Raw genomic sequence first — 22390 nt, forward strand, 5'->3', positions numbered from 1 at the left:
GAATCCATGTATGTAATCACAGGCTCTTAGCATGGGGCGGGGCTCGATTGCTCCCTCCCACCCACTGTGGAAAAACCCCTCTTCAACGATTCAGTCCCTGTTTACACCCTTCCAGCCCATTCCTTGTTCATGAGGCAGTCCACTGCTTCAAGGGCAACTTCAATTACTAGAAAGTTCTTCTTGGCCACATTTGCCTCCATATAAAACCTATCCTTTAGTTCTAACTCTGCCCTCTGGTGTCATAACCCACAACAGTCCTACTTGTGACGACAACTATCCCTTGCCTCCAAATTCTCTCCTTCTTATGGCCAAAGAACCCATTGCTGCCAGCCATCCCTCACACCTGGTGGTTTCCAGACCCCTCCTGAGCCTGCTTCCTCTTTGGACTGGGCTCATGTTTCACAGTCCCTTCTGAAGAACGGGGCCCAGAACGAAACACATTCCCAGCTCTAAGGACACCAGTATAGTGTCATCTGGGAGGCTTTCCTTCAGTTTTGGATGGAAATTATTTTTAGGGAAGACACAGCCGCACTTCTTTGTAGGTATCACCACGACAGCATCTGTCCACCTCATCCCTAGGCCAGCTTTCAGCTCCAGAACACTGGCCTCCTGTACTGGGTAGTATTAGCCTGGCGATTATAGTCACAAAGCCAAAAAGGAGGGAGGAAAGGATGAATGAGCTTCCCCTGGGTGCTCAGCAGGGGAGTTCCCAGCTTTCTACCCAGATGAGAAAAGATCACTCCCATCTTGACCCTGGATCTAGGATCCATTCTCTGGGACCAAGACAAAAGATCACTTTTATTATCTATCTCTCCAAAAATCTTCCATAGCATCCCACATCCCCATAGAACACAAGCACTGGAGCCCCTGGTCCGGGTCTACCAATGCCCACCCTCCCACCAGGCTCCAGCATGGGGCCATTGCTACAGCAGGCCAGTCCTGCCTCCATCGTCCGTGCCCCCTTGTTTGCCTTTCCTGGAATACCTTTGCACCCTCCTGGACGGTCGTCCGAGAGTTTTCTCTTTTCCTGGGCTAGCTCCAGAGCATCTGAAACACCAGAGCTCTCTGGCCATTGACTCAAGAAGATATTTCTGGCTACGGGAGGCAGGTCCCTCCCCCACCATCCCACCCCCCAACCCTGAGTTCTTTTCTTCAGTTAATTGACTGTCCATATAAGCACAGGAATGAGCCTTTTGTTTTTGCTCTCAGCAGTTAAATGCAATGGATTGTCATTGTTGTTCTTTTGGTCTGAGAAATGTCCTAATTACGTCTTTGCTTTCATCATATGAAGTGGCTCTAGGGTCAACCCAGGTTCTGGCTCTTAGAGATTACATAAATGAACAGTTATATCCTAAGAAAGTCACCCCATACATAAACTGATTTCCACAAGGTGTAATGTTGGCCTCACCTTGCATTCCCAGATGTGCCTCAGATCAACTGTGATGTCAAAGCTGGAAAGATCGTCAATCCTGAGTTCGTTGTGAAATGTCCTGCAGGATGCCAAGACCCCAAATACCATGTTTATGGCACGGACGTCTACGCATCCTACTCCAGCATGTGTGCCGCTGCGGTTCACAGGTGGGTAGCTCTGAGCTACTTCACGACTAGCAACCAGGGTGCGGGCAGGAAGCCCCAGTACGGGCTCGCCTGCTTTAGCAAAGAAAATGTACAAAGTTAACTGAGCGTTTCTTCCGGCAACCCTATCCCGTGGAATTCTGCAGAATTCCGCGTGGTCCTGCCTTTCCTTCCACAGCACTCTGTGGAAAGGACTGACTCCTCTTTACACCTTAATGAGGATGGGAGGAGAATTCTCTTTCCTGTTCATGACAAGGAAGCCAAAGCTCTTGATGATGTCAAGCATTTTCTGTTTTTACCTGCATGTGCTGAGCAAGGAAACAATAGGGACGTGACTAAGGAAGGCCCAGAAGATTGGAGAAGAAATGTCACAGCCATGGGGAATGGCTGGAGGCAAATGGAACAGGAAAAGTGAGAAGGAGGGTGAAAGGTGGTACTGCTTGGTCAGCTGTTGATTTGGGACCCAGGACGGGAGGCATGACATGCTTTGGACTGAGTCACCTCCTCAATAGGGAGAGGCAAAAGTAACGCTCACAGCTCACAGAATTCTCATACCTCCTTTTCTTCGGCTTGGAGTCAAAACACAGGAAATGGACGCTTACTTAATCTCTTTGGTAGCGAGGCTCATGTGTATGTGTCAAGCACCTCACCCTTGTTATTTAATCCTCACAATTCCCCTATGCGGTATTATCCACGCCTCACAGATTAAGAGAGGCTGAGGAGCTTTTTGAAAGCCACACTATTATAATTTAGTATCAGAGTAGGGACTGGAAGCTAAGTCCAGTGCTCGTGCTCCTAACCAACACCCAGCACTGCTGTTGGACACGGCTCCTGAGTCAGTGCTCGGCTACCGGATACTGGGTGAAATTTCTGAATTATTCAGGCTTCTGGTATCGTTTTCCTTTTCCTTACTTGCACGTCAGTCAGTTGATTGTTCAATTATATCTTTGCCAGAGAGAGGGCAGAAGATGTAAAATTCATTCCTTTTCAAGGTGTCTAGCCAGTAGCCTCCCTGAAATTTGGGGAGGCAGTAAGAAAAAAATCTGTGTAAAATAAGATGTAAGACTACTAATAGATTTGGTTGGCCATCTCCTCCTTTCCCTACCACTGCAGTGGGATGATGAGCTAGCTGATTTTTCAATGGGACCAGGACTCCAAAGGCTTTAATAAGAATAAATAGTAGAACATTAAAGACAAACACAAATAGTAGAACATTGAATGCTGCTTCTTAACTCCACAGACTATGGAATACAAATATTTTGCTTGCACCCTGAAATCATCCTGCAAAAAGGGAAGAGGTGTACAAATCTGCACACATGTGCATGTGCATGCCTCCCACATGTGTGCATGCTCACAGCATCCTTACACACATCTGTGCTTGCCCACGCAGCTTTACCACTCAGCACTCTCCAGCCCGTCTGTACAGACACTGACATCTGCTGCAGAGGCTGAGCCTGTCTCAAGGTTGCCAGTATTTTTCCAACTGTGATCTGAGATGGCTGGCACTTGCTTCCTCTGGCACTTGCTGGCTCTCTCTTGCCTCTCCACGTTTCTTATGTAGGACAGGACCACACGAATTAATCTGACCTGACCAAAGATATCTTCGTAATGATAACTAACCCCTTATACTCTGATTCTCTCTTTCTAGCATCATCTCAACCCTATGAGACTATTGTTAGCATCCCCATCTGTTAGAAGAGGAACTGAGGCATAGGGACATTAATTAAATTGCTAGTTAGTTGCACATTCAGGATTAGAACTCATGTCCACCACTGCCCAGAGCCCATGTAACACATTCCATAAGGACAGGGGTCCCAGTGCTGCTTAATGTACTAAGTGAAGATTTGAGGAGGATTTGGACTTTGGGGCACTAGAGCTAGCAAAAGCTTTATGATGGATGGACACACCTCTAGGGAAAAAACAAGAAGGACATTGACAGGACCAGGACTCAGCAATTCCAGCAGCTGGGTTGGAACCTAGGAGCTTGCTGGGAGGAATACAGATGAGGGTAGAGGGGCAGAGGAGAAGAGCTTGAATGTTTCAAAAAACAAGATCTGCTACTTGAACAACGAAGTGCCATTGTAGCTTCGGGGACAGTGTCCACTAGAGTGGGGAACTCTATTTGGAAAGACGGACCACCCTCCATGGGAGGACCAATAGCAATCTTCAGCAAAAATAGATAGGAAGTTTGGATACTATGTGTTTCATTTTTCACAACAGCAGGAGTCGTTTTCAGAAGGCAGGATTTAAGACAAAGAACAGAAATAGAAAGTACGTGTGGGACCTCCTGTCATTGTCCTGCCGGAGTCCCCCACAGTCAGAAGTGGAAAACTGAAGACAGCATGCTTGGGTTTAGAAATTCAGACTTCATATTCAGCTTAATGGATTTAAAATTCACACAATATATCCTAATCAGGTGTCTTATGAGTGAGTCCCTTGATCCTTTCGAACCAAAGGATAACGAACAGAACTGAGACATCGTATTTTGGCTCAGTCTTGTCCTGAATTAAATTCTGTGTTTAAAGTGGGACCAAGTGTTGGGCGGCAGGGGCATTCCTCTGAGACGGGGCAATAAAGAGGCCATCTCCACGCAGAGCACTCTTCATGCTCATTTCTGACCAGAGGACCTCCTGAGAATCACAGTCATTCAACACCTGGCCCAGTGGTGGGAAGTCCCTTTCCCCTGAGCCAAGAAACTGACCCTCAGCTTACCCCAGTGCCCGGGAACCAGGGTTAGGAAGGAGGCAAACCTCAAGGTCATGTTTGGCATCATACAGGACATCTGAGGGACGCAAAGAAGTGGAACTGCATTTGCTTTCAGGGAATATATATGAAGTACCTTCAACTGAGTAAGGATACAAAGGAGGCCATGTTTCTATAAGTTATGCAAATGACCATGGCTTTGCTCCCATGAGCTTCATAAGTGGAACCACAGCCCCTTTCGGGCTCTCCCCCTCCTCTGGTATCAAAAATGATGGTCAAGTGTCCAGTGCTTGGACTGCTGTCGCCGCCTGTGGTTTACAGACCACTGACCTCCCAGGATCTGCCCTTCTGTAGGAGAATGTCTGGAAACATCCGGGTGCTCCAGTGAAGTCCACAATGAAGCTTCACTCCCTTCTGCAACCGGAAAAATCTTACAACACAGTAGGTCTACATCTGTACCTTTCACAAAGTCTGGGTTCTCGGTTTTACAAAACCCTCACAAGGGATGTCAGCAGTCCAGTCCAGCTTGAGAACCCCCTGGGCCCCCTCCATTCCCTTCAAATAGCCCGAGGGGAGCTCAGCACAGCCCCCCTCCCCACTTTCCCCCTCACTCTGAGTAGCATCTACAGTACTTTTGCGCACACACACATTTCCTCAATACGATAGACTATAAATCCAAGGGCAGAATAATTTCTCTGGGGGAAAATAAAAAGGCAAGAGTTATTTTTATTTTCCCCATTAATTATAAGTGAAGGGACCATGGGAGAATTTTTTTAATAATTAGAATTTTCAGCCTACACCAGTGATGTGTGCTGGTTCTCCAAAAAGGGAGGAGTTGCTGATTTACTAATTTTTGTGGTACAAATACTCCAGCTATGGTTGATTTCAAGCTACGATGTGAAATGAACCAGCTTGCACAATCCTGAAAAACTTAGCATTTGGCTTTCGAAAGCCAGTGTGAGCAGAACCTACGTACCACTGACAGGCCTTCTAAATACAGAAGCGCAGAGCGTTGTCTTTTCCATACTAACATTTCCAATCTAGTTGGGAGACAAAAGCAACTCAAGAAGCTTTTAGGAAATAGCACGAGATCAAATAAAACCAGAGTCTTGGTTGTGAGACAGGATTTTAAGGTGTTGTGAGGAGGGGGCCTCGCAAAATCGCGTCTGAATCTCTGTGGAGAAGTGGGTGTTAGGACTCGGTGACACAGGCCTGGTCAGGCAGAAGTGGGAACCAGGTTCTCCAGGGCAAAAAGAGCAGAATGAACAGAGACACGTGAGTGAGAAGCACGTGCTTTTCAGGGGAGCTGAGACCACCAGCCTGGCTGCAGCTGGGAGAAATGACATAATGTGATTCTGAGAGCTTCTGAGAGAAGAGAGGGTCAGGTTGCAAAGACATGAGGGAGCAAGGAGGAGTTGGTCTCAGGAGGTCCCTGTGCTTTTGAACTTTGAGAAGCAACTGTGACCAAGTGGGACAAACCCAGGATTCCCGGTCAGTTAGACCTGGGTTCAAATCCCTGCCTTCCTATTTACTAGTTACAAAATCTGCAGTGAGTCACTCAACCTGTCTCAGCCTGTTTCTATGAACTGGGAATGACAACATTCCCTCCACTCCATGACTCATGCGTTTGCTCAGAGGACCCAGGCAGATACCATATGTGGGAATAATTTTAAAGCAACTCACTGCTTTACATGTCAAATATTATTATCACTTACTTTCCTTCTGGGTCATTGAAAGTCATTGATTCGCCATAAAGGTGGGAGAGCAGGAAAGGGCAACTCTTATTCCTGGAGGGAAGGAAGGGTGTTGATAGAAACAAATCTAAGTTTTTGGGTTTATTTTATCGCCCTTGTGCCACAAATTACAGATACCCAGAGGAGCCATTTTAGCCTCTGGGGCAAGGAAATGACAATGTGAAAGTGATATTTAGGAACCAGAATGGAGCCCCTGCCTCACATAGAAGGAAAGAGGTAGATATTTCATTTATTGTCACGTCAGGATCTAAAACCTTCAAAACCCTATAAAGAAACAATTCCAGTCTTTGGGGACTCTTTCTAGTGAGGTTAATTTAGCTGCACACCTTCCTTTGCTGGCCCAAAATAAAAGGAATAACATGCATTTTTAAAATGTCATATCACCCTTTGAAAAAACAAGAGTCATTCTGTGATGTCACAAAACCAAATTGAAAATTGTCAGGAAAGAAGTTTTTACTTAAAAGAACTCAAGGGATAAGGAAACCAAGGAACATTTGAGGCATGGGGGCAAAGAGAAATCCCTGACTGACTGAACAATCAGGTCCTGTAATGAGAAAAAGAAGGACATCTGACCTGGGAGGTTCAGATGTTGGGCCATGTGAAGGAGGCACCATTCTCAGAGGGTGGGTTGCAGGTCAAGGTCGTTTTCTTAATCTTGCTGCTTTCATATCTCTAAATAAAGATGGAGGCTAGTCCGATAATCTGTTGATCAAGTCAAACAATATTTTTCTGTTCTTTCTTAAAAAAAATTTGTTTTTTTCCTCTTCATAGTGGTGTGCTCGATAATTCAGGAGGGAAAATACTTGTTCAGAAAATAGCTGGACAGTCTGGCTATCGAGGGACTTATTCCAATGGTGTCCAGTCCTTGTCCCTACCACGGTGGAGAGAATCCTTTGTTGTCTCAGGTAAGCCCACATGCTGGGGAAATGGCTGCTACACACAGACACTGCGGGTACATGACCTCATGGGATGAAATTTGCTCTTTTCAGTGTGCTGTGGGTTTTAATTTATGGCCCACCTCATTTCATAAAAAATCTGAAGCATTAGTTCTCCTGATAATTAGGATCATGAAACAATGAATTGTAATTACAGTGATAAATCACTCCAAAGTCTGGAAATATTAAAAGGCCCCAATTACTCATTTTAAACACACTGAAGCTATCTGTAAGTCCAATCAAACTTTTTAATTAAGTGACTTATATTTAATAACTTGAGTTTTTGAACTACTCCTTTTGTTAGGCCAAATGAATCTCACATCTAGAACCTTATTCCTTGAGATTTCTGGTAAATGAATAGATAGGGACATAGGCTCTAAGAGAGCAAAGCTACAATTTTATTTGAGATTTCTTTTTATTTAACAATTGTTTCACTAGTCAATCAGTCATCACTATCAAGCTCCACATGATTTTTGTAGATAATCATTTTTCACTCTTTTTTCCCCTTTTCCAAAGAGGCCAGTGAGCTAATGACTAGCATGATTTCACAGTGATAAAGTAACCAAGTATCTTTGTATTATCTTGACCCTCCTTCCTTTTTTTTAATATTTGTGAATTTCCCCAATCTAAACTATTTTGAAATTTTTTTAATCTAAAGAAAAGTTAAAAGAATATTACAATGAATACCTATAGTCCCTTCACCTGGATTCACCAATTGTTAATATGCTGCAACATTTGCTTTATCTATTTATCTACCTATCATCTATTTATATTTTGTTCTGAACTATGTGAAAATAAGCTACAGATATCATGACACTTTACCCCTCAGTACTTCAGCACAAATCTTATAAGAACAAGAACATTTTCCTAAATAACCACAATACCAACTCCATACCTAAAAATTAACATTGATACAATAATATTATCTAATAAATAGTTCTTATTCAATTGTATCTAATTACCCTAAAATAGTCTTAATAGTAATTTCTTCTCCTTCTTCTTCTTCCTCTTCTTCTCCTTCTTCTTCTTCTTCTTCTTCTTCTTCTTCTCCTTCTCCTTCTCCTTCTCCTTCTCCTTCTCCTTCTCCTTCTCCTTCTCCTTCTCCTTCTCCTTCTCCTTCTTCTTCTTCTTCTTCTTTTTTTGGATCCACAATCCAATCCAAGATCATCCATTGCATTTAGTTGCCATGTCTTTTTAGTGCCCTTTACTCTAGAGCTATCTCACCACATTACCTTTTTTGGTCATGAATGGCAATGACATTCTTGAAGTCCCGGCCAGTTGTCTAGCAGTATGTCCCACAGCCTGGGCCACAAACATGTCCAGTTATTTCCTTATGATTGGATTCAGGTTAAATATTTTGGCAAGGATACCACACAGGTAGTATCATAGAATATCCATTATGTCTTATAACAATGACCATATCAGGAAGCACATAAAGTCAGTTTGTCCAATTATTGCTGAGGCTAAATTTGATTACTTGTATACTTCACAGTATCTCTCCATGGTGAAGATACCTTGTAATTAATAAGCAATCTGCAGGGTGATACTTTGAAACAGCGTGAATAGCTTGTTTCCAATAAATTTCACCAGTGGTTTTAACATCTATTGATGATCCTTGCAGTAGCAAAAATTACATTAGTAATTGCAAAATTATAGTTGTTCTAATTCTGTCATTCCTTTCACATTTATTAGCCTAGTATTCTTAAATCAAGAAGAGATTTCCCCCACCCTCTGCACACTTAGGCTTCAAATTTTTTAAGTCAAATAGTACAAAGTCACCAACCATAGTACTGTGTGTGAGGTTTGCCTTGTCACAAATAATTCAGATAGGAGCCGTGAGAAAATGCTAAGTCTAGAATACAAATTTGTTGAACATAGAAAGAAATATAATCTCCGCATAAGTGTTTACCAAGTAGCTCCTGACTAAATAAGAGTATTTTGATCTAAAGTACTTAGTCTGCAATTCAAGAATCCCAACAGAGGTTTAAAAGAAAAATTAATTCCATGAGAGTAGAGATGTTTTGGAATTTTAAGTGAAAATCAATCTGCTGAGATTATTCCCTATAAATCTCAACTTCCATGTCCCCTCATTCCACCTAGTGACGTTTAACCGAAATGTTTTTTGCCAGCAATAAACATTTGTGCTTCTGCAATGGCTAGGAGTATCTTTTGAATGGGCGCGTTAGGAAAACGCATTTCCGCATATGGGTATCAATCGACTGGTGGCCAAGGTCCACTCCCCAGAGGCTCGAGGCCAATGAGTTTCCCCGGATGGTGTCAGAATCCTCCTCTGAAGGCTCAGATGCCTCCATGACCTTCCTCTAGGTCATTTCCAGTTTTCACAGGCTGCTGTGCTCCTTTCATTAATTCATTTTGGTCTGGGAGGGGAGGCAGGAGAAGGGATGGACATTTTTGGTCAGCATAATCTTCAGAAGTCCAGCGATGGGGAAAATCAGAGAAGGACCTTCTAAAACAGCCCATTTGTTTTTTTATTCATATTTCAGAAAACTAAGTTCATGCCCCTTCTGAACAGACACAGAAAGAACCACAGGACTTTAGATGTGAGAAGAATAGGAAATAGAGAGAAATGATGTTTCTGCAGTGCTCTGTTGATAAAGTGAGGTCACGTCCAAGAGTCCTCCTCGGGTCTGAAATAACCTCAGTTGTTGTGTATTTAGAGCAGGCAGGGTGAGGGCGGAGAACCTGGAAATGCCAAGTTCTGCTCCCAGGTGACTTGAATGCGATGAGGTAACTCAAGTAAGCCCAAACCTTTTGCCTCAGCCCCATTTTGAGTGATATTTATGGGTAATACTAGAATAACTTTTTGGCATCTCTATGGTGATATACAGTTCCAAAACATTTTAACTTTTCTCCCATAAGATCCTACAACTTTGTGTAGTAAGTTGGTCCATAGTTTCTGGATGAAAATAAATGAGAGCCTCAGAGATTAAGGCAGTTAATTAATGGTAAAATAGAAACAGAAACCTATATTTTTGTACTCCCAATCCCAAGCCCTTCCTGAGACCCTGTTGTTCTGTCTGCTTCAGGGCCTACAATCCTTCGTGCCAACAGGGTATTTAGCAAAATCACACACTAGATTCTGTTCCACCCCTTGGGCTCTCCAGCTGATGCTCCTCACCACCTCCTCCCAAGCCCCATCCTATAAAAATATGCCCTCAGGTTGGGAGCTGAAGGGCTTTTGTTATTAGATGGAAATATTGAATAACAGGTGAGAGACCTCCCACAGGTGTTTGAATTGTAACAGAGATCTAAGCATTAAGATATTCCTTTGAATAAATATTTACTGTGCATCTACTGCATATCAGACACTGCTCTAGGCACTGGGAATTCAAGTTACCAGGTGAGACAAATCACCTGCTTTTGGGGGAATTCTACATTCCAGAGACACTTTCTGTTTCATTGCGGGAACAAATTCCTATGGTGGAATTTCAGGTATGGCGACTGGTGGAGAAGCCGTCAGGCAGTGGCCTTCTCAGGCCATTGGTAGTCCTCAGGCTTGCTAAGTGCTTACCCAGCCCCATCACCTGATCGCTTTTGCCTTTTTATGCCTCCCTGGTATATATTAGCATTCCTTCTCCTTGCCTGGCATCTAAACTCTCTCTCCCTGGGTGGGCAACAAATGCTTACTTTCAAGGCTGATCTACGTTTACCCAGTTTCAGGTCTCCAGTGCCACAGAATTCAAATGGATCCCACAGGCTCCATGAAAGTGCAAGGTAGCCACTCCCACATAGCCAGCCAGTGACCGAGCTCTACAGCATCTAAAGGAGACCTTGGGGGAATGTTTTTACTCCATCTACCGACCTAATTAAACATTCAAAGCCACATATATGAAAACCTTAGCTTCCACGTCACATCTTCATGAGTAAAATAAGGGTTGCTAATGTTAACTCTGAGTCACAGAGATTTTACTTCCTTTCTAATATTAATAACACGCCGGCAATACAGGAAGACAAAAATGCCACTTGACTTTCTTCTTGTAATCAACAACTCGGCGTGGGGGAGACTGACTGATTTTATTGAACTCAAGAGAAATAAATTGGAAGGAAAGAATTCGCTTATCAGAACAGAACCATCTAAAACCTCTAGCTCTACAAATAAATCTTTTCTCTCTCTCTCTCTCTTTTGCAGAAGGTAAACCCCAGAAGGGCGTAACCTACCCATCGGCTCTTACATATTCATCACCTAAAAGCCCAGCTGCCAAAGCAGGCAAGTGTTCATGAGTGATTTCATCTAAATCTTCCGAGTTCGTAAGCACGCAATATTGTGTTTAAAGAGATAGTATAGAAATTAACACCTTAACTGGTCAAGCTCCACTGACTCTGGTAATATTTTAACGGATGCCAGGAACATGGGCCCAGAAATCAATGAGATCAGATGGCTAAGGCTGTAGAATAAGGCTTTATATTTTGGGTTTTGTTTGTTTGTTTGTTTGTTTTTACAATTCCAAGATTGTCTCTGTGTTTGTATCATTTTCATTCAGAATGACTATTGCCTTGAATGTTATTGTATTGTTAACTTTAGAAGGTGGCATGACATTTTGTCCAGAAATGTTCCCTGGCAGCTGAAAGGGAAAAGGCTATCTCTGCTCAGGTGTGAAATGAAGGGAAACCCAGAGAAAGAGGTGGCTTATGGCATAGCAGCAAGCAGCTAATCTGAGTAACAACCCAGGCCAAAGGTGCACTGCCTTTGAGATTGTGACGACCCAGCTTCATGTGATCTGCAAAGGAGGTACAGGTGGGCCTCAGGCCAAGAGGTTTCTGTGTTAAAGTGGGAACTGTGCTGCGCAGTATTGTGTCTTCGGGGCTACTTTGATTTCCCACACAAAGAGAAGCTGTGAGTTGTTTTATAAGGGATTTTGAATTGCTTCCAGAAAGTTGATGAGCTGCTGATTTTGTTCACGTAAGTAAGATGAATGTGATTTAAGGATAGCAATAGAAGCTAGCATTTATTGAGCATTTGCAGTGTACCAGGCACTGTTCCAAGGGCTGACTATCGCATTTACTCACCCCAACAACACCATGGGTATGGACCACGCTTAGCCCTAATTTACACTTTGAGAAAAGGTAGTGCAGAGCAGTTTACTAGCTTGCCCTTTGCCACACTGCTAGTCAGGAGCAAAGCTAAGAATCAAACCCAGACAAAGTAGCTCCACAAACATCTCCCTACACCATTATCCTGTAGTTTTTCATGCTAATAACAGTGTACATCAAGAGTCCTGATTTGAGGGCCGGCCGAGTGGCATGACGGTTAAGAACTGGCTTGGGACGCCAGAGGGCCCGGTTCGGATCCCACATATGAGGGCCAGTGACACTACCCCCTACAGCTAAGATGCTGAACAACAACAGCTCAACCTGGAGCTGGGCTGCCTTGAGTCGCCGGCAACGGCGTAGGCTGCAGCCCCTGCTGCAGTGGGTTGCCATGAGCTACCGTGTGTAGCCAGCAGCCAGTGTGAGCGGCCAGCAGCTGCAGTGAGCGGCAGTCCAGAAGCTGGCGACTGATCTGCCTCTCCCAGAAGAGCACAATGATGGTGCCAACTTGGGCCAATGAAGCAACGTCCTCCACAACTAGACTGAAGAACGAAAGGACAGCAACTTGTCTGTTCCCCTTCCCCCAATTCCCCAGCGCTGTTCCCATCTCCCCAATTCCCCAATAAAAATCTTTAAAAAAAAAAAAAAAACAGTCCTGATTTGAGTAGCCTTTGGCATACAAAGCCTTTTTCATTTTCTCCCCCTAGTTACTGCTCCAACTATATATATCTTTAATGACATCTTAATTATTCCAGTAATCTAGACATGCTTGGGTTTAAGTGCAAGGATATAGCCGTTTCCCACCCCAACCCCCAAGCTGGCCGTAGATTGTAGTGGCTCATGGACCATTTCTGAGATATCATCTGGGGCACAGAGAAGAGGAATAGGTGACAGATGTCTCCTTAAGTGACTGGCCAGCTGATGGAGGTAGAGTGTCCCTGGCCTCTCCGTTGTCTCATCTATGTCACAATTCTCAGTGACCTTTCTTTCCTTCTTTCCTTCCTTCCTTCCTTTTGTACATCACATAACTTTATTATTTTTCATTAGTAAATTTATTTGGGTGACATGAGTTAAAAAAATTATATAGATTTCAAATGTACAATTCTATAGTAAATCTGTATATTGCATTGTGTATTCACCACCCCAAGTCAAATCTCCTTCTGTCACCATATATTTGACCCCCTTTACCCTTTTCTACCTGCCCCTGTCAATGATTTCTAAATAGGTGATATGTGTGGATATCTGGGGCTAAGGGAGGCAATATTCAGCTATGTCCTAGCCCCCTCTTGTTGGGTCAGAGATCTAAGCCCCATCTGTTTCTCAGAGTTGGGTGTCCCAAGGGCACCTTTCTAACTGGCCCATATAGCACTCAAACACTGATAATATCCCCTCCAAGAAGGTAACCCTGGGAAAAGAGGGGTGGCGGGGCGAGCCACTACAGCCAAATGGTAGCTTAGATTATAAAACCCATTGGGTTTGTACATTCTCCACAGCAGAGATCATTTCCAAAACTTCTCTATCGACCCCAAGCACCACGGCCCGGCTTACCACAGTCCACCCACATGCCCAAGTCACTGACATCCAGGAGGATTGTGGGGAACTGGGCAGCCTTTCTCGCATGTAAATGTAAAATGAGCAAAAGTCATGGTTAAAACATCAAGCGTTGGTGACATCACTTGTCCCCGCTACCGAATCACCTCAGCCTTCAATACACTCTCACTGGGTATTACTATCCTATTGCAAGATCATTCATAGTTATCAGCGTGGGCAAAATGAAGGCCATGTATTCATTCAGGAACCATGTATTGAGCACCTTGTATTACCAGACTCGGAGCTAAGCTCTGAGGATTATAACATCAAAGGGATACTTGAGGTCTTGTCCAGCTTCAAGATAGAGGAACATCTCTTTAAAGTTATAGTCCCCCCATGGAGTAAATTTCATCAACTCAAATAAAAAGTCCAGTGAGAACTGGAAAAGGGTGGCCCACTTGGTTGCCACTCTTCCTTACATGATCAAGTTCCTATAGAAATTGGGAGAAGCAAAGAGAGAGAGATATGATGGCCAGCGGTGTTCAGGTCTCATGATGCCACTATAAAATGCTTCCTAATCTCTCCAAGAATGTGAGTTAACAGGCAAATCGGGTTAAGATGACCACTCCTCCATCCACGCCCCCAAGCATAACAACTTTCTTCCATGGGAAATTCTCTCACTCAAAAAATAGAAATTTTGATTCAGCGCTGTGCAGCTCCTGCTGAGGACGGACATTCCTGAGATTTAAATGCTGTTCCCCCCCAGGCAGTCAGCAACCATAGGCGGGCAGCTGTTATTTGGCTAGAGCCTCTAGCTATGCTGAGCTATAAAAACAGGTAAGGGTTGGTTTATAGAAGTTCACTGAAAGCTGGGGAGGCACGCAGCTGGCACTGCAACAAGAGAAGGGCAAGCCTTTATGCAAGGTTGCTGAGCAAGAGAGTCAGGAAAACCCCCTCCTGCTCCCCCAGGCCAGCTGCACAGTCCCTGCCCCAGAAGAAATTTAAGCCCAAGTTTATGGTAATAAGTTTGGCTTCCCTGCCCTCTCTGCCTATACCCACTAAGTCCATCCTCCCCCTGTCTTGAGAAGACTGCTTTGCACCAGAGCTCTAGAGAGACAGACCATCCTCTGATGGGAACCACATGCAGGAATCCTGAAGCTACTCATGACTTGCCTTCGCGTGTGTTCCCCTTCTGATGAAAAAATATAGAATTTGGAATCGAACAAGTGTGGGCCCAAATCCTGGCTCTGCTACCTACTGTATGTGTGACCTTAGACATGTTTCCTCTTGGAAAATCTGTTCCTTATCTTAAAAATGAGAATACTTGGATGGACCTCCAGAATTGTGATGAATATCAAATGTGAGTGCTTAGGCAGAGAGGTCTTCAAAGTGTCTGGCGCATGGAGGATGCTCAGTGAATATTAGATTTCCTGCCCTTTTATGTCACCCTGAGTTAGCATGGTAAGAGCCAATCCTCTGACCTCCAGGCATTGCTGCTAAACTGGCTTAATTTCCTTCAGTCATCTCACCTTTGACACTTACTGAAAGCATTGTTTTCCACTGGGGGAGGGGAAGGCATATCATGATAATAAATGCCAGCTACTGTCATTTTTCAAATGCCTACCATGTGCAAAGCACTGTGCAGGCCCCATACAGACATGATGTCTAAAGAGGACAACAGCCCTGCGAATCAGTCTTACCATCCCCATGTTGCAGTGAAAGGGAGCAGGCTCAGAAAGCATTAGTGGCAGGCTGGTGAGGGCTGGAGCCAGGAGCCCAGCCGGGCGCTGGCTGTGGTTCTCAAAACAGATTTGCACAGGCCAACTCCAGATCTAGCGAGTCAGAACCTCTGTGAATAGGGCCCTGGAATCTGCATTTTAATACCGCCACTATGATTCTAAGGATGAACCAGATGTAGGGAGCTCTGAGGATCTCCTGCTGCTGTCAAGGAGCTGGTTGCCCGGAGCTGCTCTTGGCCTTGTCCAAAAAGGAATATGTTAAGAGCCTAAGGGAAAGTTTGAAATGTCTGCCCATGCAAATCTTTTAAAGGAGACCAAAATTCCATGTAACTGAGGTTGTACAAAGACACTCTTACTGGTTTCATTTCAAATTGCTCAAAAGGAGCCTGGTCCCACGAAGAATTCACTTTGGGTCACATCAGGCATTATGTTCAGTAAGAAATTGGGAGCGGTTGGGTTAGAGTATTTTCTGTCTCTGCTAAAGACAATTCTATTCTGTGAAGGAGAGCAGGCAAAAACACCAGCCCATGGAAGACAGAGAGGTGGTTCTGTTGGTTGGATTTAGGACATGCTTAAAAGCATCTGTGTTCTAAGCAAGGAACACAAATGGCTGCCTCCACGATGTTTAATCTGCTCTCTAGAAAATCAGTATTACAAAAGCAGACTGAGATGTTCAGAAACCTTGAAAATTACACAATGGTTTGAAGAAATGATAATTCAGATTTTCACTATCCAATAAGTTTAAAGTGGCAAAAATGTTTACTATTGGCAAGTAGAAATTTTATTTTTAATTTAATGTAGTTTAATAATTTGCAAGTAAACTGTATGGTCAGTTTATTGACATATTTCTCTCATAATTAACAGTTATATGTTATTTCATAAAATATACAAGTGATTCTATTAAATGGCTTTCCCCTTGATGAAGTAGGTGGGACTTGGGCCTGCATCTCCCTAAAAAGGCATTAATTCCTGGTAGCGTTTACCAGGGGGTAAGACAGAAGAGCGCTTTAGAGAAGTTAGAAGGTTCCCTAGGACCTGTTATGAAAGCTCACTTCCTTTCAAGGTTTGGAAATGTCATAAATCACGTAGGTTCAGCTTTGCCCAAGGATGGCGTGAAGACTGGCTGAACCCCTGAGGGCACTGCCAGTTCTTCAGCAATTTGTCTGGCACAGTCTACATGCAGATTTAAAAGTGACCAACTATTAGCAAGAAACAGGGTAAATGGGGAATCTGCTTCCTGCCTTGACAGGCTAATGCCAGCAGGAGCAGATCAGATGGCAAAATTCCAACCCAATACCAGGGTACTGTTTGCTGACCTGCTCTCCCAAGTCAATGCTCCAGAAGGTGACAGTGTCAGGGTGGGAAACAAGCAGGTGCCAGTGCTGGGCAGTGGGTCTGAACATGGCTGGTCTGGGGCGATGGTAGACACTATTTTCCCACCATGCTGTACAAACAGGAAGTTGGATGGTTCCCACGAAGAGTGCAGCACCTTATTATCTCAGATGCTATCCTCTAGGCCTGCTGTTCTGTGTACCAAAGATACACCAGCCCTAAGCTGAGTGAAGGTTAGAGCTGAGATGCTGTGGTAGGCTGGAAATTCTCCCCCCTCCCCCAAAGATATCCACGTCCTAATCCCCAGAGCCTGTGAATGTTACCTTATATGGCAAAAGGGGCTTTGCAGATGTGATTAAATTAAGGATTTCGAGATGGGGAGATCATCCTGAATTACCTGGGTGGGCCCTAACTGCAATCTCATGTATCCTTATAAGAGGGAGCTAGAGGGAGATTTGACGCGCGCACACACACACAGAGAAGAGAAGGTCAATTGAAGATGGAGCAGACAGAGGATTGAAGATGCCGGCATTAAAAATTGGAGGGGTGTGGCCGCAAGCCAAGGAAGGCCAGCAGCCAGCAGAAAATGCAAGAGGCAGGAAACAGACTACCCTGGAGCCTCCTGAGGGAGCGCAGTCCTGCAACACCTTGAGTTCAGCCCAGTGATACTGATTTCTAACTCTTGGCCTTCAGAACTATAAGAGAATACATTTCTGTTCTTTTAAGTCACCAGGCTTGTAATAATTTGTTACAGCAACCTAGGAGACATACAGATGCTCAGATTTAGAAGCTGGCATAACCCCCGTGGGGTGTAGCGGGCATTTGCGAGGGGGGCTGTTCACCTGTATCTCCCTGAGGCACAGATCCACGGTTCTGGAGACATTCCCCAATGCTACCAGTAGGTAGCCGCTTGCCCCCTTGCCCTAAACCTTCAGAGATAATCCCAGGGCACCCAGAGCAGTAACAAACTGAAACTCATTTAAAACTGTGGAGGCAATCTAAATCATCACACATGGATGAAGAGCACAGTTTAGAGGGAGAATCAACAGGATCCTTATAATCTAATTAGTTCCACCACTTCATTTCACAGATGAGGAAACTGGGGCCCAGAGGAGTTAGTTGACTGGTCATGAACCACCCCAAACTAGAGATCTAGAACGCATTCTCTAAAAGTAGTCATAGTGAATGCCCGAGAGTACTTCCTATCCCCAGGCCAATGAGGATTGAAACAGCAAAACGTGTGTTCATGACCCATGGCTTCTCGTGTCTGGAAAATTAATCTGGGAATTAATCATGTTCTGCCTTGTCTATGTTGCTGTGGTTTGAACTGTCATTTAATTTTTTTATTGTTATTTCATCTTTGGTTTGTGTATTGGTATTGGCTTAGTGTTCATTCCAGACTGTACATTCCTTTCGGGCAGGTGGATTTCACTCTCCACAGTGGTCAGCACGGGTCTTTGCTCATAAGGAGTGTTCCATAAACATTTATTTCTATCCTGAAGAGCCTACCGGCTATTTTGTAGACCTCAGTGTAATTTCATTTTCTTACAGGTGAGACCACAAAAGCCTATCAGAAGCCATCAGTTCCAGGGACAACTACACCACCAGTCACCCTGATGCAGGTACCAGGGACCAGCCCAGCAGAAGCCGTCCACACTACGCTGCCAAGGCCATCCCCATCTACAGGCTCTCCCACCAGCAGCCCCAGACCACAGCCCGTGGGCCAGCGGAGCCGGGAGCTGGGTCAGTAGGCCGACTGTGTGTTTCCACATGCTAGTGAGGTGGAGATCGGGCTTTAGAGTAACAGCTCTGTCTAAATCCCTGCATTAGTGCCTATCTCCCACCTTTTGAGCTCGGGAGATACCCGAGACCTGGGCCAGGGGTATATGGTTGTATGCTCTGAGATTTAAGCAGTAAACTTGAGCCCAATAATAATAATTCAGGACTGAGCTAAGAGCAAAGCAAACCATGTAGAAGGGGCTTAAAATAGATTCAATAATAGGACTGTTGTTATCGTATTTTTGAAGACAGAATATTATGTGAAACTTTCCCATTACAGAATCCCCATTTCTACACAAGCTCAGTTGAAGGGCTAGTAGGTTTCTAGGTAAACACTGTTGAATTTTGTTTTGTTTTAAATGACAAGCTATATACTCCTGGAAGTCTTCAAAAATTACAAACAAACAAAACCAAAAGAATTCTTTTAGGAAAATCCAGATAGCTAAAATTTGTATTCCTTTTCTGATTGCTTTTTGTCTTACCCCTTGTATCCATTTCTTAAGTCATGTTTTAGGTTTTACCAAAGTCCAGTTTATGGAACTAATCTCAGCATTACTTCAAACACAACCTTAAGAGCTCATTGATAATCTAATCTCCAGTTTCCATACAGCTTATATGTAAGCCATCCTGGGTTAATACATACCTACCTCATTTCTAAAGGTCTCCTGGCAAAGGGGTGGAAAATGCCACAGCTGGAGTGTCACTATTGTCTCAGTAATTTTTTCCTAAATATTTCCCATCTGGTGCCACTTTTTCCTTCAAGGAGAAAATGCCGAGGACTTGCTCTTTTTAGCCTCACCCCCATCTGGCAAACATTACTACCACATAGCATGCCCTCCCCCCGCCCCGTATCAGGGTCCAGGTAGCTCTTTATCCATCTTTTCATTTAACAAACACAAATAAGCACTTTCAATGTGCTACATACTCTCCTAGGCATATTACAAATATTAGCCTATTAAATCCTCATAAGAAACCTACCAAGTAGATGAATTACTTTTAATTTGACTAACCCATTGTATGGATGAGGAAACCAAGGAGCAGGGCAGTGAGGAAACTGGCCCCAAGTCACAGCACTGGGCAGTAGCAGAGCTGGGATTTGAACCCCAGCAGCTTGGCCCTCCTGTGACTCCCCTCGCAGGAGACATTCCTGCCATAAACCAACACCCTAGGCACTAATGAAGCAACACAAAGCAGGGCCTGGCCCTCCTTGACATGGGTGGGGTGGCCAGATTTGAGGGAGCTAGACAAAATTCCCACTGTGATGACTAATAAATAATAATGGAATGCACATGGTCTATACATTCCCTGTGCCAGGTACTCTGCACACATTATTTCGTTTCATCTTCCCAACAACCCTATGAAACAGAGATTATTATTATTGCAGTCAATGAACAACTCCTGGGAGAAGCTATGATATAGAATCCCCAAATAAAAACACCCTAAAAATAATTTCTGAACTACATTAGACACCGCCAGCATCCTATTCTTGTTCAGCCCAGGCGAATAGAAACCCAGACGCACTACGTCTGACAACAAAAGAGAAAACAGGAAGGGTGCTGAGTGACAGGGATCCCACAGGCAGAGTTTTCTTTTTTCTTAACTGCAGGCTCTTGACTTTTCAAGCCCTTGATTCTTCCAAAGATTTCTGAGTAGCCGAGTAAGTTGTTTGCTCCTGGTGTCTCCTTAGAGGACATCCATTTTTACATAACACATCTAATTGAACATGTGGCATATTTCCTTGGCTACCGACACTGGGAGCTTGGAAATCCTGTTACAAGTTGGGCCTGTGCTGATGGAAACCTCAAGCAACTTGCCGCAGTGGCTCCCAAGCTGGCAAAGCTTCATTATTCCTGGCTTGGGGACAGGGGCCTTGGACGACAGCCTCCCGGCCCATCAGTGCTTCTTCATCGTGGTCCAGCACCCGCGCCCATGCGGCCCCACAGGCTGCGAGACAAATACTCTCAGAGCAAGCACTCCACGCAGTGTGCTCCGTAATTGCTAAGAAAGGAGCCAAATTGGGGAGGGAAGAAAGGAGAGGGGACTTTTAAAACCTTGCATTACCTACTCAAAGGATTTTCTGTAGAAATGAAGGGAAGTGAAAATTGATGTGTGAGTGCCTATGTCTTTTTTCTAATAACAGCTTTATTGAGATGCTTTTTGCATACCATACAATTCATCCATTGAAAATGTGAATTCAATGGCTTTTAGTATGTTCACAGAGTTGCGCAACCATCACCACAATCAAGTCATCACCCCAAAAAGAAACCTATACCCATTAAGCCACTCACTATGTCCCCCTAATCCCTCTTTCTTCCCATCCTAGGTAACCATCAACCTACTTTCGTGAATGCCTATTTTAATAGGCATTGGATGGCTATAGATATTTGCTGTGATATTTTAGCCTATTTAAATACTTTTTAGTAAATAATATTTAGTATGTAGATAACTCCTTTTATTCTTCAAATGAGCTGAAAATATTCTGCCAATTATAAGAGAGTAACTCTCCTACAACTGATAGACAAGCGAGCTATTGCATTTACCAAGAGTGCTCTTTTCTCTTACATATGTGACTATAGTCAAAAGATTTTAGCAGTGGCTATGGATGGGGGTGTTCAAGTGAAATCTAATTCATTTATTCTTTTGACAAATATTTGTTGAGTGTCTACTGTGTGTCAGGCACCATTCTAGGATCTTGGGCTACATTGGTGAACACATCCCACCAAGATCCCGCCGCAGGTCACGTTAGCTTAGGACGCCTGAGAAGTGTGTAGCTGGCACAGGAGCAACCTGCATTTGAGGTCTGTGAGTCATCTTCGCTCTACAATGAGGTAAAGAGCTGCCTCTCAGACAGGACATAGGAATTTGAAGGGAGTCCGGTAGGGAGCAGGATCGTTGCAGCAGGAAAAGACAGGCTCTTCCAGCCCAAGAAGGGGAGCTGACGCAGGTAGAAGGATGCCAAGAAAGGTGGGGCTGGACACCGAGGCCTCATCATGGCCCCTTAACTGACCCAGGAACGTCAACGCTAACAAGATATTGAGGAACAAGTCAAGGCTGGGGATGAGGGAGGCAAAAAGCCAGAGTGCAGAGGGTTCTCATGGGGCTGGAGTGACAGTGGCCTTCACAGGAGAGGCCAAGGACTCCACTGGTACCAACAGGAGTCAGGAGACCGCAGAGCGGCATCCCAGGGCCAGAAGGGGCAGCCTGGAGAACCATGTCCATAGATATGCTGAGGAAAGGGTTCTGGGAAAAATGGAAAACCCCACCAGGCATAGCTGTAGGGTCCGCTGACTCTACCACAGGCCTACAAGGTGGAATGGCTTTGCCTGGCATTGTCCTCCTGATCAGGTTCCTTTCAGGAAGTGCTATGGTTGCCTCAGCTGATCGAAAGATTAAATGTGTCCCCAAGGCAGGGTAGACCAGGATGGGGAGCAGAGCACCGCCTAGTGGCAAGACATGGTGATCATTCACCTTTCTGCCCCTCTCCACCCTCTGACCAGAGCAGCGAGGGAGTAGGAAGTGGTGCAACCTGGGACAGAAGAGAGACCGGCATCCACAGCCGCCCATCCCTCCCTCACACAGTTTCCCTTTTCACCAACATTTATCTCCTCTCAGAAAGTTTAATTTCCTTACAGTGTCCAGGGAAGGTTTTGTTCTTAAAACCCGGTCTTACACATCGTAAGACACACATTTTCCAAAGGGAAAATGGGAGAAGGTCATGACCAGGCAGGCCACAGTAGAAGAACTATAAATCACCAATAGATGTAACAAAAGATGTTCCACCTCACCAGGAATAAAATAAATGCAAAATTAAGCAACAAGGTGTCAATTTTCACCAATTCACCTTGGAAATTCATCATACCGTTAGCAATTTATGAATTAGCTTTAACAAGAGTGTGTGGAGAAATGACCCAGAATTTACACTGACAAGGATATAGCCTAAGGGAATTACCAAGCAAGGGTGAAAAGAAGCCTGGACACAGGTGTTGTTCATGAA

General features: G+C 44.4%; 1 protein-coding gene across 4 annotated transcripts in view; it reads left to right on the forward strand.

Annotated features, from left to right (window-relative positions):
• VIT (vitrin) overlaps positions 1 to 22390 on the forward strand; it is a 99493-nt gene that overhangs the window by 42904 nt on the left and 34199 nt on the right. For all 4 annotated transcript variants that reach the window (XM_019647771.1, XM_019647770.1, XM_019647773.1 and 1 more), the window contains 4 exons: positions 1422 to 1578; positions 6804 to 6937; positions 11118 to 11195; positions 18169 to 18360. In XM_019647771.1, coding sequence (XP_019503316.1) covers positions 1422 to 1578; positions 6804 to 6937; positions 11118 to 11195; positions 18169 to 18360 — 561 coding nt within the window. The remainder of the gene's footprint in view (positions 1 to 1421; positions 1579 to 6803; positions 6938 to 11117; positions 11196 to 18168; positions 18361 to 22390) is intronic.

Source organism: Hipposideros armiger, unplaced genomic scaffold (genome assembly GCF_001890085.2).
Source record: "Hipposideros armiger isolate ML-2016 unplaced genomic scaffold, ASM189008v1 scaffold_116, whole genome shotgun sequence".
Lineage (NCBI taxonomy): Eukaryota > Metazoa > Chordata > Mammalia > Chiroptera > Hipposideridae > Hipposideros > Hipposideros armiger.